Below are 13254 nucleotides of genomic sequence, written 5' to 3' on the forward strand. Positions count from 1 at the left end.
CGCTGTTCACTTACTCCACTGTATCTATGCAGGGAGCCATGATTGTCACAAAGGCTGGAATACAGCCATGTCTACCTTTGTTCATCTCCGTTACATGGGGGATATGAGGATTAGTAGTTTTAACAGAATGGAGAAAACCTTGTTATATGCTTCCAGTGCCACTCACAGGAAGTGACAAGCATACTGCATTTCTGGTAAGATCAACAGATATTTTTTGTACTCTCTAAAAATGTTCTTAGCCTGAAAACATAAAACTAATGCAGAAACCTCATCTAAGGATTGGTAAGCATTTTTGGGTTTAGCTATCCTTAGCTGTCCAAAGACCCTGGGCAAACAAAGAGACACAGGAGAAGCTACTAAAGAGATCAGGTATAAATGCATCTGTGACACACACAATCACTCTTATACAGTTACCAGAAATAATTACAGAACTGGTAAGGGTGCAGGTCCAGTCTACAAGAGGCTTAGGTTTTAAGACCCAAGCCATCTCACCTCCTGCCATTCATCTACTGTCTGTGAGTTGACTATTGAAAGCCCATCCAAACCAGAGATGCAGTCTGCCTGGAGTTTTCAACTCTAAAAACATGCTAGTGGGGTACTCAGCCTCCATCCGTAATGTACAGTGGGGATCGAAGGTTTGGGCACCCCAGCTAAAAATTTGTATTAATGTGCATAAAGAAGCCAAGGAAAGATGGAAAAATCTCCAAAAGGCATCACATTACAGAGTAGACATTCTTATAATATGTCAACAAAAGTTAGATTTTATTTCCATCATTTACACTTTCAAAATAACAGAAAACAAAAAAATGGCGTCTGCAAAAGTTTGGGCACCCTGCAGAGTTAATATCTTGTACTGCCCCCTTTGGCAAGTATCACAGCTTTTAAACGCTTTTTGTAGCCAGCCAAGAGTCTTTCAATTCTTGTTTGAGGTATCTTTGTCCATTCTTCCTTACAAAAGTCTTCCAGTTCTTTGAGACTTCTGGCCTGTCTGTCACGCACTGCTCTTTTAAGGTCTATCCATAGATTTTCAATTATGTAGAGGTCAGGAGATTGTGAAGGCTATGGCAAAACCTTCAGTTTACGCCTCTTGATTTAATCCCCCGTGGATTGCGAGGTGTATTTAGGATTATTATCCATTTGTAGAAGCCATCCTCTCTTTAACTTCAGCTTTTTCACAGATGGCATCAAGTTACCATCCAAAATTTGCTGAAATTTTATTGAATCCATTTTTCCTTCTACTCGTGAGACGTTCCCTGTGCCACTGGCTGCAACACAACCCCAAAGCATGATTGATCCAACCCCATGCTTAACAGTTGGACAGAGGTTCTTTTCATTAAATTCTGTGCCCCTTCTTCTCCAAACGTACCTTTGCTCATTCCGGCCAAAAAGTTCAATTTAAACCTCGTCGGTCCACAGAACTTGTTTCCAAAATGCATCAGGCTTGTCTATATGTTGATTTGCAAAGTTCAAACGATGATTTTTGTGGTGAGGACGTGGAAGAGGTTTTCTTCTGATGACTCTTCCATGAAGACCATATTTGTACAAGTATCTCTTTATAGTGGAATCGTGTACCACAACTCCAGTGTCTGCCAGATCTTTCTGGAGGGATCGTGCAGTCAAACGTGGGTTTTGAATTGTTTTTCTCACAATCCTGCGAGCTGTTCTGTCTGATATTTTTCTTGGTCTTCCAGATCTTGCTTTAACTTCCACTGTTCCTGGTGACTGCCATTTCTTAATTGCATTCCGAACAGAGGATATTGACATCTGAAAACGCTTTGCTATCTTCTTATAGCCTTCTCCAGCTTTGTGAGCGTCAACTATTTTCAGTTTTCTAGACAACTGCGTAGAAGAACCCATGGTGCTGATTGTTGGGGCAAGGTCAGATGAGTCTGGGCATTTAAAACCTTTGAGATTGACATCACCTGGTCTTCCCAGACGATGATTGAGAACAATCCATGACACTGGCAGGTCTCAGCTTTTCAAAGGGGGCAGTGCATGCTATAAATTCTGCAGGGTGCCCAAACTTTTGCAGATGCCATTTTTTTGTTTTCTGTTATTTTGAAAGTGTAAATGATGGAATTAAAATCTAACTTTTGTTGACATATTATAAGAATGTCTAATCTGTAATTTGATGCCTTTTGGAGATTTTTCCATCTTTCCTTGGCTTCTTTATGCACATTAATACAAATTTTTAGCTGGGGTGCCCAAACTTTCGATCCCCACTGTATGTATCTGAATGGATGTGGTAGGATATTAGAATGTAAGGTTTTTTTTTGTTTGTTTTTTTTTTTAAGAATAGGGACTGATGTGTATGGCTGCATGTGAATTACTACAGAATATTTAGCTACCCTATAAATATGTAAGATAAAATAGGTCGTTGTTTCTAAGATCTGGTCATCCTGATCACATCCTGATTTCTGGACTTCCCAGTTTGGAGACTGTGAGAGACTGGCTAAGACACAATCTTGACTTACACTTGTGTATTAAAGGTACTGATCATTCATTCAGGTGATATGTATAATTATATAGGTGACCCTTGTTTTTCTTTGTATTCTCATACTAATCCCCTTTTTCCCCCCTTTCTTTGATCTGTTTTTTTTTATTTGTTTCTTTTGTGGTCATCTTCCTCCTATCGTCTTGTCCTTTACTGCCATTTTACTCCTCTCCTATCCTTTTTTCTTTCTATGCCTATATCCTGGTTTTACTCTTTCCGGTCGATTCATTTTTTAAAAAACTTTCTTCACCTTTTTTTACTGCTCTTTCAATCATCCTTTACCCTTTACTCCTTTCTCTCCCTTCCCTCATCTTCTCTTTTGCTCTTCCTCTCCCCTTCTATCCTCATCTCTTTACTCTTCCTGTTCCATATATTCTCTTCCCATAACTCTTCCTCTTTCATTCATCCACTTCTTTTTAATATGCCTCTCTTCTTCATCCTCTCTTCCCATTGTGTCCATCTTCTTTTTACTCTTCTTGTCCCTTTTATCCTCTTCTCTGTTCTCTTTATTCTTCCTCTTTCATTCATCCTCTTCTTTTTAATTTTCATTCCTCTTCACTTTATTCTTCTTCTCTCCTCCCATCCTCTTCTCTTTGGTCTTCCTCTCCCTTCCCTTCCCATCCTCATCTCTTTACTTATTCTTATTATCCTTTTCTCCTAACTCTTCGTGTTTCATTTATCTACTTTTTTTAATGTGCCTCTATCCTACATCCTCTTCTCTTTTATTGTTCCTCTCCCTCCTCTTCTTTTTACTCTCTTGTCTTTTATCCTCTTCTCTGTCTTCTTCTTTTTACTTTTCCTCCTCATTGATCCTCTTCTTTTTAATCTTCTTCCATACCTTTCCTCTTTACTGTTTCACTCCCCTCTCCTTCTATTCTCCTACTCTTTTTTTCTCTCCTCTGCTTCTGTTTTTTTGTGTTCTTGTCTACATCTGTCCCCTTTATTCTTGTCTGTCACATCTTCTTCTCTTGATCTTTCTCTCACTCCCTCCTCTTCTCTTTACTCTTCCTCCCTCCTCTTCTCTTTACTCTTCCTCTCCCGTTCGATTCTCTTATCTTTATTCTTCCTTTCCCCTTCCCTCCTCTTCTCTTTTCTCTTCCTCTCCCCTTCCCACCTCTTCTCTTTACTCTTCCTCTCCCCTTCCTACCTCCTCTCTTTACTCTTCCTCTCCCCTTCCCTTCCCTCCTCTTCTCTTTACTCTTCCTCTCCCCTTCCCTCCTCTTCTCTTTACCCTTCCTCTCCCCTTCCCTTTCCTTCCCTCCTCTTCTCTTTACTCTTCCTCTCCCCTTCTCTCTTCTTCTCTTTACTCTTCCTCTCCCCTTCCATCCTCTCATCTTTATTCTTCCTCTCCCCTTCCATCCTTTCATCTTTATTCTTCCTTTCCCCTTCCAATCTCTTCTCTTTACTGCACTCTTCCTCTCCTGTCCTTCTGGTTTTTGGTTCTTCTTCTCATCTGTCTCCTTCTTTCTTCTTGTCTGTCACATCTCCTGCCCTTGTCTTTCTCTCTCTCTCTTCCTCCCATCAGTGTTTTGATGTAGGTCACACCTCACAGATCACTGGCATCTGTCACTCAGCAGGCACACTCTATACAACTTCCACTGATAAAACCATGAAGGTGAGTGAGCAAAATAGTAGGCACTTACTAAATAATATATCATGGATTCTTTTTCAGAATGATCACCAGTGCAGTTTGTGTATGTGGAAATTAATCACTCAAAACTTTTTGAACTGGCCATACATTGTACGAAGTTTGGCCAGTTCCTGATGAACTGCACAAAATTAACTTAGTGGGTGGCACTGTTTTTCCCCTCCTGCCTGACATCTTTCAAATGAAAAATGAGCCAGGCGAAGAATTGTCTAATGAATCTAGAATTTGTTTTCTTTTCTAAAGATAAATTACAAAACCATTAACCAGGTCATTTCAAGAAACCTTGTATGAAGGTTACAGATCCAAATACAATACTCCTACACATATGCCCTTAACCATCCACTCATCAGTATATACGCTCAGTTCCATTATTATTATTATTATACAGGATTTATATATTATTATTATACAGGATTTATATAGCACCAACAGTTTGCTCAGCGCTTTACAATATAACGGGAGACAATACAGCAACAATACAGTTCAATACAAGAGGGTTAGGAGGGCCCTGCTCCTTGGCTTACAATCTAAGAGTTCCATAAGCCAACAAGCTTGCAGAATGCATTGGTAAATTAACAGTGAAATGGTGGTAATGTTACACATTGAAATGACTACTTTTTATACAACTACGCAAAAAATGGCAACCATCCCAACCTATAACCAGCCTTAGCAGTAAGGTGCATATGGAAGGACAATGCACATCGCAAACAAACAAAGGATTTCCCAGCAACACTTACCAGCCAGCCTGCAAAACAACCAATTTGGCCCTGTCTAACAGTATATGTTAAAAACAGGGTTTTCTTTGCACACATTTGAAAATACATGTGTAAGCCACAGTCCCACAAGGGTCCTCTATATACTTTGGACCTAACTAAAATTTCCAAAGCCTCCATAGTAGGAGCACATGTATCAGTGGATAGGTTAAGGGCAGGTGTGCCTGGAGGAGCCCATCCCTCCTTAAAGGTACAGGGACACACGTGACTCCCAGCTATACTTTTTATGCAGTTATGGTTTCTAAGTTAAATTGTAAATAAGTTTTGAATTTTAGAGACCCTCAGTTTATGCCTGTATATATGATGTCTTGATACCCGAAAAGTCACCTGGATCCTAGGACCAAGTTCTGCATGGAGCCTTTACTCCTGCCCAAGTCATGGTTAAAATAATTTTGTCACATCATAAAAAGTTTGGAGCGGATCCTTCAAGAGAAGACTGTTATTTATCTGTCCCGCCACTTGTGCCTCGCAAGAGACAAACCATCCAAAGTACATGTCCTATAGTGACGTAGGCACTGGTGGATAGAACCACAGTGAGCATGAAGGACCTGGCATCCAGCACACCTTGAGGTGTGATGGGTGCAGGGGCGGACTGACCATTTGGAAACTCGGGCAGTGCCCGAGGGCCCGGGGTCAGTAGGGGGCCCCATGAGATGCCCCTGGTACCTTTTTCATAGGCTTTTTTGAGTTTGGGCAAGGACACAGGGGCCCCATGATCCCCTATTGCCTGGGGGCCCCATGATCCCCTATTGCCCGGGTGCCCCATGAGTTGTCAGTCCGCCCCTGGATGGGAGCAGAATATTCTGTGGACTGTGTAGCTGTTCAAAAGGTGAAGATTGCAGGCGCAGCAGCTGAACACATAACTAATATTAGTCTTCTTTTGCAGGGACTTGAAATGTTTTTATTTATTGTTTTAGGCCACAACAGGGTTGCTTTAAGCCTGCTTTTTCTGGCACTAAGAAATACATTTCTTATTCAACTTTCTAATGAACATCAGTGGCCATTAGATGGCAGAACGTCTACTGGCCAGTGAATGACAAGTAAGACCTAGGACCCATTCACACTGCCCCCATACTAAACACTTCCTTTTAGCATGTGGCCAGCTGTCAGATTTAGGCTGAAGCGAGGTATGGTGGGGGATGGGGCGGGGATTGTTGCCATGGTGGCGGCGGCGGCGGCAGGGTTTTAATGCATCACACAATTCTTTTTTTTTTTTTCTTCTTTTTTTTTCTTTTCTTGGACAACTTTATTTGATGTACCCAAAATGACACTTCAGTCATGTCACTGCACAGCAGGATGGTGGCAGTGCCTTCCTTTTGAGCTGGGATTAAATGCAGCATGCATATTATCGCAGCTTACTGCTCCGCATCTGCAGGCTTCATTGAAATGAGACGTGGACACATAGAAAACAATTGTTGTTCATGTGCCCTAGTGGTGACTGGTGTTCTTCCAGTGCAGAAAGAACACGAGTCATCGCACCATGTGTGAACAAGCCTCTTAATCACACCTTGGGCAGAGATTGATGCACCATGTACCATATGAACCTATGATCCAAAGGGCTCCACCAGGTGATAGACATCAGTCTAAACTCTAACAAAGTTAATTGAAGATAACACAAGGAGGACTGTTGTTCCTTAAAATTGGTTCTGTTTAAGAAGTAGCCGGACTATCTTTAGACATCAACATTGCGCTTTCACTTCCAGGTCCACATTCCTACCGACCCTCCACGCACACTTTGCACACTGAGACACAGCAACGTCGTCAATGGGGTAAGTTTGTTGTTTCAAAAATAAAATTTAGAGTGCTACTTATTTAAATGTATTGTAACATTTACCTGAGTATAATGTTTTACGTGAACTTCTCACTTGATTGTCGTTCCATATTTGATATACTACTTTGTAAATCATTAACACCTTGGATTGTCATCTGTTTGTCAATGTCTGCATCTAGCAGCCCAAACTAAGAACCTGCCGAGGTCCTCAATGTTGGCTGAGCTAAAAAATGCTGCTGAGATATGAGGAGTCTATAAAACATTTTTTAGATGAACGTGACAAGAATTTGCTCATCCTTGAAAAATTCGGACTGTATTATATACTTAAAGCCTAACACCAGGTTTTGTGTTACTTTTAAATAGTTCATTTGGGTCAAGTAGGCCCAAATAAATGATTTCCATTGCTAAGAAATGTGGCTGTTGTCAGCACTGTATAAACTGTATGTAACATCAGCTACATACAGTAGATGGCACTGTGTTCTGGTAGGGGTACAGGGACTTTCCATCTACTGCTGGAACAAAATCATGTTGGGCTGGGTGCTTCTTAGCCATTCACAGGAAACAACCTATTTTTTTTAATTTAAAGAGGTTTTATTGCCAGACAACAAAGCAACAGTTATATACAGAATATGGCCCATATCATAGCTGTAAAGGCCAACATCAAAATATACAGTCACAACAATCGCCATTATATAAAGCACCATAATTAACTGTAAAAATAGGCCAGGTATCATTATTTTAAATCTAAATCGAGCATAAAAGTTAAAATTTTCGATTAAAAAAAAAAAACAAACCAATATACAAATTACTATCCATCAGAACCATTGGAGTGTGATATAGCAACCTACAGCTAGCTAGCAAGGGAGTCCCCTACGCCCCCCTCCAACCCACCCAGCGGCATTAACAAGGATTATTTAAGCATCCGAACACTTCTTCCATACCCTCAAATATTTGGGGGGCATCCACGGGCCTCATACGTCAATCTATAAAGTGGAAGGGCAACATTAACCATTCTCTTCCACGTAACCAGAGTCAGATTTTTCTCATAAATCCACCTCCTAGCAATGAATTTCCGGACATAGAAGAAGGAATAGTTTCGTAGCATTACTCATTTTCTCATCTTCAGCGATGCCCAGCAAACATAGAAGAAGGTTTCAGATGTTAGGGAAGCCAGAATTATCTGCTCTAAACTCAGTCACTCGTCCTTCCCAAACCATGTGAAAAAATGTGCTTTCAAATGATTTCCAGTTATGACACACAGCGGAGTCCCTTTTTTACATATGAAATAACCATAAAGGAATATAATAGGTTTGATGTGAATAACGTATTTGTATCAATTTATCAGTAGAGGCCATAACTGTAGGGAGAGAAGTGAGAGAGTTATTACTGTTTTAAGATAGGATAGAGGAAAGTGTTTTTCATGGTCCCTGGAAACAGACATCCTGCCAAGACTAATTAGCTGTTTACAGCCCTGGACGCTGGCATCTACTTGTGTTTTAATTAAGATAAGAGGCTCTTCTGAAGTTCGTTAAAAGTTACAGCTACAAATTCCATAGTTTGCAAAGCGGTAGGGGGAAGAATAGAAACACTGCTCATGAAACCAAAATGCTGAGACTTTAACAAGATCACTGTCACGTACAGCTTCCATGTCTCTATTGCACCCAATTGTTACAATCAGCATCCCCCCTCACCCACTCTTTACTTACCTGAGCCTTTATTCGATTCAGCACCATGCACACTTGCAGCTCTTCTCCCCCCTCACTTCCGTGTGTCACTGGCTTTGTTGGGGCAACGGGAGCCATTGGCTTCTAATGGTGTCAATTAAAGCCAATGACAAGGAAGCAGGGGGTAAGGCCGAGTTCTGTCTGTGTCAATGGACGCAGCAGTGGGGCTTGGGAACGAGCACGCCCAAGTCCCCCCCATGGGAAGCGGCTTCCTGTGGGGGCACTGGACAGAGAGGAGGGGCCAGGAGCGCTGGCGGTGAACCCGAGAAGAGGTTCGTGGCTGCTCTGTGCAATTCCATTGCACAGAGCAGGTAAGTGTAGAGATGTTCGTTATGTTTTTTAAAACAAATTTCGCCCTTACAATCACTTTAATTTTCTGCTATTCCACATTTTGTTTTCACTTCTGTATCCGATTCTCATCTTCTTCTGTTTTTTGATCACAGGTCAGTGTGGCTGGAGGCACTGTGGCTGCGGCTTCTGGAGAACAAACTGTGGAGATCTGGAGGTTTCCATAATAAAATCTTTTGCTTTCACTTCTTATGTTTTGTGTTTGTAGTATAGTGGGGTGCAGGGGCGGACTGACCATATGGAAACTCAGGCACTGCCCGAGGGCCCGGGGTCAGTAGGGGGCCCCATGAGATGCCCCTGGTACCTTTTTCATAGGCTTTTTTGAGTTTGGGCAAGGACACAGGGGCCCCATGATCCCCTATTGCCCGGGGGCCCCATGAGTTGTCAGTCCGCCCCTGGTGGGGTGTATGGTCAATTCAAAAGAGACAACACATTTGATACCTTTTTAGAGATGAGGTTCTCATGCCATGATATGCCTTTTTATCTGATAGATGCCTTTAAAACCAGAATAAGCGCCAGTAATCTGTTTTTATAGCGTATTCCCACAATCACCTGCATTGCAGAAATCAAGGTGATTTGGAAATCCAGTGTTACACTTACTACGTTAAGCAGTGCTGGCTGTCTTGCATGTTTTGAGGCACAGAATCAGAAGGGAAGAATGTTAATGGGAGAAGGGACATACAGGGTGGACTTCAGCAGTGTGATGATGCTCCTTTAGGGACGGTTCACACCAGATGCAGTCCAGTGTGGGTTTTTTTATCTGCATCAAAAAAGCATGAACAGTAGATTATATAGATTTCAATGGCATAGTTCATACCAGTGCAGTCAGTTACAGGGCATTCCAGTGAAAAAAAAAAAGTGGAATATGCAGCAATTCTTCTGCACAGAACTGTACTGGAACATGTCAAGAACGAGCTGGAATGCATCAAAAATGCATCAGAATGCATTACATGAAAGAAAAAAAAAACAGGAAACCTCGTAAAATAAAACAAATGGGGAAAAACACTTCAAAACGCTTCAAAAATGCACAGGCAGAAATGCATCTGGAGTTAGTTTTTCTGGTGTAAACTGTAAGCAGAAACACATCTGGAGTGCATGTTTGTTGTGAACTGGCCCTTAATTTGTCTTTTAAAGCCTTTCTGATCCAATGAGCAGGCATATAACACATAAAGCTTTAAAATTTCAGTAATGCCAAGTGGCGTTGTGTTGCTGGTTACTAAGTGTGGCACAGGTATGTAAAGTCAAAAGACTGGCTGAGCAGAATTACATTCATTTCAGCTTTTTGTTTAGCTGTTTTGACTAAAGTCTTACTTTATATATACTTTACTTTATATTTTTAACCAATTCTTGCATAGGGACATTTGCCCGTGATAATTTCAGTCTGAACATTATAACTGTCACGGATCCACGATCGCCGCCACCAACATGTGACAATCGCATGACCGCGACTAACAGTAATACGTCACGCCGACGGCGTCAGACCCCAGACCAGGGTCAAACAGGTGCGATACAATATTTACAAAGAGATGTCACAAAAATATATATATATGTATATAAAGACACAGCAAAGAGATAATTAGGAAGAAGATTACAGGGTTGCAGACTCTAGCCCATTCTACTCTCTTGAGGCTTGTTAATTTTTTACTAACATCCTAATTCATATTTTCCTATATTTCTCTTTCAATCCAGCTCTTTCCCACTTTTCCCATCTCCTAAAATAAACTCTCATCCTATCTTCCTGCATATGATATGATCTTTCCATTCTACCTATCTGGTTTACTCTATTTATCCAGTCTTCTTCCTTCGGTACCTCAGCCTTCCACCAAAACTTAGGTATCAACCTTTCGCCGCATTCAAGAAGTACCAAATACCTGAATCTTTATATTTATTTACAGATGTCTCCACATTGTGTAGGAAGCACGTCGTTGGGTCTAATCCTATGTCAATTTCAGTTATTTCTTTAATCAATTTGACTATTATCTTCCAAAAAGTCTGAATTTTCAGACATTCCCACCATATGTGAAACACCGTGCCCATCTCTCCACATCCTCTCCAGCACTTATTTGAATTTTCCCCATTCATCTTGTGCTTTACACTCTGTGTAATGTGCCATCGTGTCACACACTTAACCTCAACCTCTCTCATACTAACATTATCGTGTATCAATCTAAACATCTTTCTCTGTCTATCTTCATCAAACCCAACTCCCATATCTCTTTCCCATTTAGTGATAAAAGTTAACTTTGTGTTTGTGTCTAATTCTGTGAGTATTTTATACACTTTTGAAATACCGTGCTTCCCATCTCTTCGTGTCTCTAACAACCTTTCAAACATATTCCACTCCTGTTTTATTCTCAGGGGTTTCGGTAGATTTCCAATAAAACATTTCAATTGATAATATTTCCACTCATCTATCCTAATAAAAATATCTCCCTTCTTCTCTATTAAATCTTTAAGTGATCTCAATTCCCCCTCCACCAAAACATCTCTCAGTTGGGTATCCTCCTTTCTAAACCATCTCCCTGATATCTTGTTCTTTCCCGGGGGAAAGTACTCAGTATTTGTGAGAGGCATTAATATAGAATTAAATTCCCATTTCATGTTTTTGTGTAAGTTGTCCCATACCCTAAGAACATTTAAAGTGTAGATACTTGTGCTATCTTTGATTCCCCTAAACTGTGGTGGGACCCATATCATCTGGTTCAATCTAATGCCACTAAGATCATTTTCAATTGTTACCCAACTTTTCCCCTTATGGTTAAATGTCCAGTCATATATTCTTGCTAAAACCACTGCTTTATAGTATCTCTTGACATCTGGTAGACCCAATCCCCCTTTCTCTTTAGTCCTACTCAATGTTTCATATGCTATTCTGGGTTTTTTATTCTTCCATATGTATCTTGTTAACATTTTTTTCGTTATCTTAAAGAAGGCTTCTGGGATTTTAATTGGTACCATTTGAAATCTATACAGTATTTTAGGCATAATTACCATTTTGACTAGGTTTATCCGTCCTATCCAGGATGGATTTCCTCCTTCTAGTCTTTTTAAATCTTCCCTGATCTCATTTATCAAAGAGATATAGTTTAATCTATGCAAATGCTTAGATGAGGCAGTGAGTTTTATTCCTAGGTATTTTATCTCCTTTTCTCTCCATATAAAGGGGAATTCTTTTTGTAGTTTTTCTTTTTCATTCTTTGATATATTAATATTCAGGATCTCTGTTTTCGTTGGATTAATTTTTAAATTTGATAGTTCACCGTACTCCTTCAGAATCTTCATTATATTTGGGAGTGTTATTCGGGGATTCCCCACATAGAACAATAAGTCGTCCGCAAAGGCCGCTACTCTATGTTCTATGGATTCTATCTGAATTCCCTTTACCGATCCACTATTTCTTATTATTGACAACAAAGGTTGGAGTGACAATACATATAGCAGGGGGGACAGTGGGCAGCCTTGTCTTGTACCATTAGACATTCCTATGGGTTCTGATCTCTCCCCATTTACCGTGATGATTGCAGTAGGCTCTCTATATAATTTACTTATCCACTCTTGCATTCTATCACCTATCCCCAGCACTTTTAAGTTGTCCATCATAAAGCCCCAGTCCACTCTATCAAATGCCTTCTCTGCATCAATTGACAAGAGCGCCACCGGGGCTTTCCCTTTTCTACTTTTCTGAATAAGCATCAGGGTTCTCAAGCCATTATCTCTGCCTTCTCTCCCCGGTACAAAGCCCACCTGGTCTCCATGGATCCATTCAGGCTTCAGATCCCTCAACCTGTTTGCTAACACCTTTGCATACAGTTTAGTATCAGTGTTCAATAATGAGATAGGTCTATAGCTGGAGCACTGAGATGGATCTTTTCCCTCCTTGTGAATAAGTACTACATGGGCCTGTAGGGATTCTCTCCTCACTTCCATCCCACCTCCCAGAGCATTCATATATTTCTCCAGCTTGGGTATCAGTACTTCACTAAATTTCTTATAGTACTTAACTGTAAAGCCATCCGGAACTGGGCTTTTTCCCCCCTGTGCTTTTTAATGCTTTTTTAATTTCTTCCTGGGAAATTTCTGCGTCTAGGGAGTTCAACTGTGCTTCACTTAGTTTTGGTAATCCCGCATTTTTTAAGTATGTCATCTTTTTTTTATTAATTCCCTCTTGAGCTTCTTTTAGAGGGCCTTGGGGATTAATATTATATAACTTTTTATAATACTCCGCAAATACTTTAATAATCTCTTTGTTTGAGTGGACCAACTCCCCCTTTGAACTTTTTATCTTTTCTATATAGTTCCTATTTTTCTTTTTATTCAAAGCTCTCATTAGATATCTTCCTGGTCTGTCTCCCCATCTATATCTCTCATTCAAAACCCTGTTGTATACTCTTCTCTTCTCCTCATCCATCAACCTCTCTAGCTCATCTTTTTTATCCAATAACTTCTGTCTCGTATCTTTTGTTATTTTCTTCTTATGTATCTGCTCCAAGTCCAAT

General features: G+C 40.5%; 1 protein-coding gene across 3 annotated transcripts in view; it reads left to right on the forward strand.

The window, feature by feature from the left end:
- FBXW9 (F-box and WD repeat domain containing 9) overlaps positions 1-8943 on the forward strand; it is a 36153-nt gene extending 27210 nt beyond the window's left edge. For 2 of the 3 annotated variants that reach the window (XM_089660958.1, XM_089660957.1), the window contains exons 9-11: positions 4020-4109; positions 6619-6684; positions 8854-8943. In XM_089660958.1, coding sequence (XP_089517084.1) covers positions 4020-4109; positions 6619-6684; positions 8854-8925 — 228 coding nt within the window. In that variant the 3' untranslated portion in view covers positions 8926-8943. Of the gene's footprint in view, positions 1-4019; positions 4110-6618; positions 6685-8853 lie in introns of those variants that run through there. The other variant, XR_016308146.1, reaches the window with a different exon arrangement.
- Positions 8944-13254: the final 4311 nt, after the last annotated feature.

This window comes from Staurois parvus, unplaced genomic scaffold (genome assembly GCF_062004578.1).
Source record: "Staurois parvus isolate SC_StPar_1 unplaced genomic scaffold, SC_StPar_1.0 ptg001296l, whole genome shotgun sequence".
In the NCBI taxonomy this organism is placed as follows: domain Eukaryota; kingdom Metazoa; phylum Chordata; class Amphibia; order Anura; family Ranidae; genus Staurois; species Staurois parvus.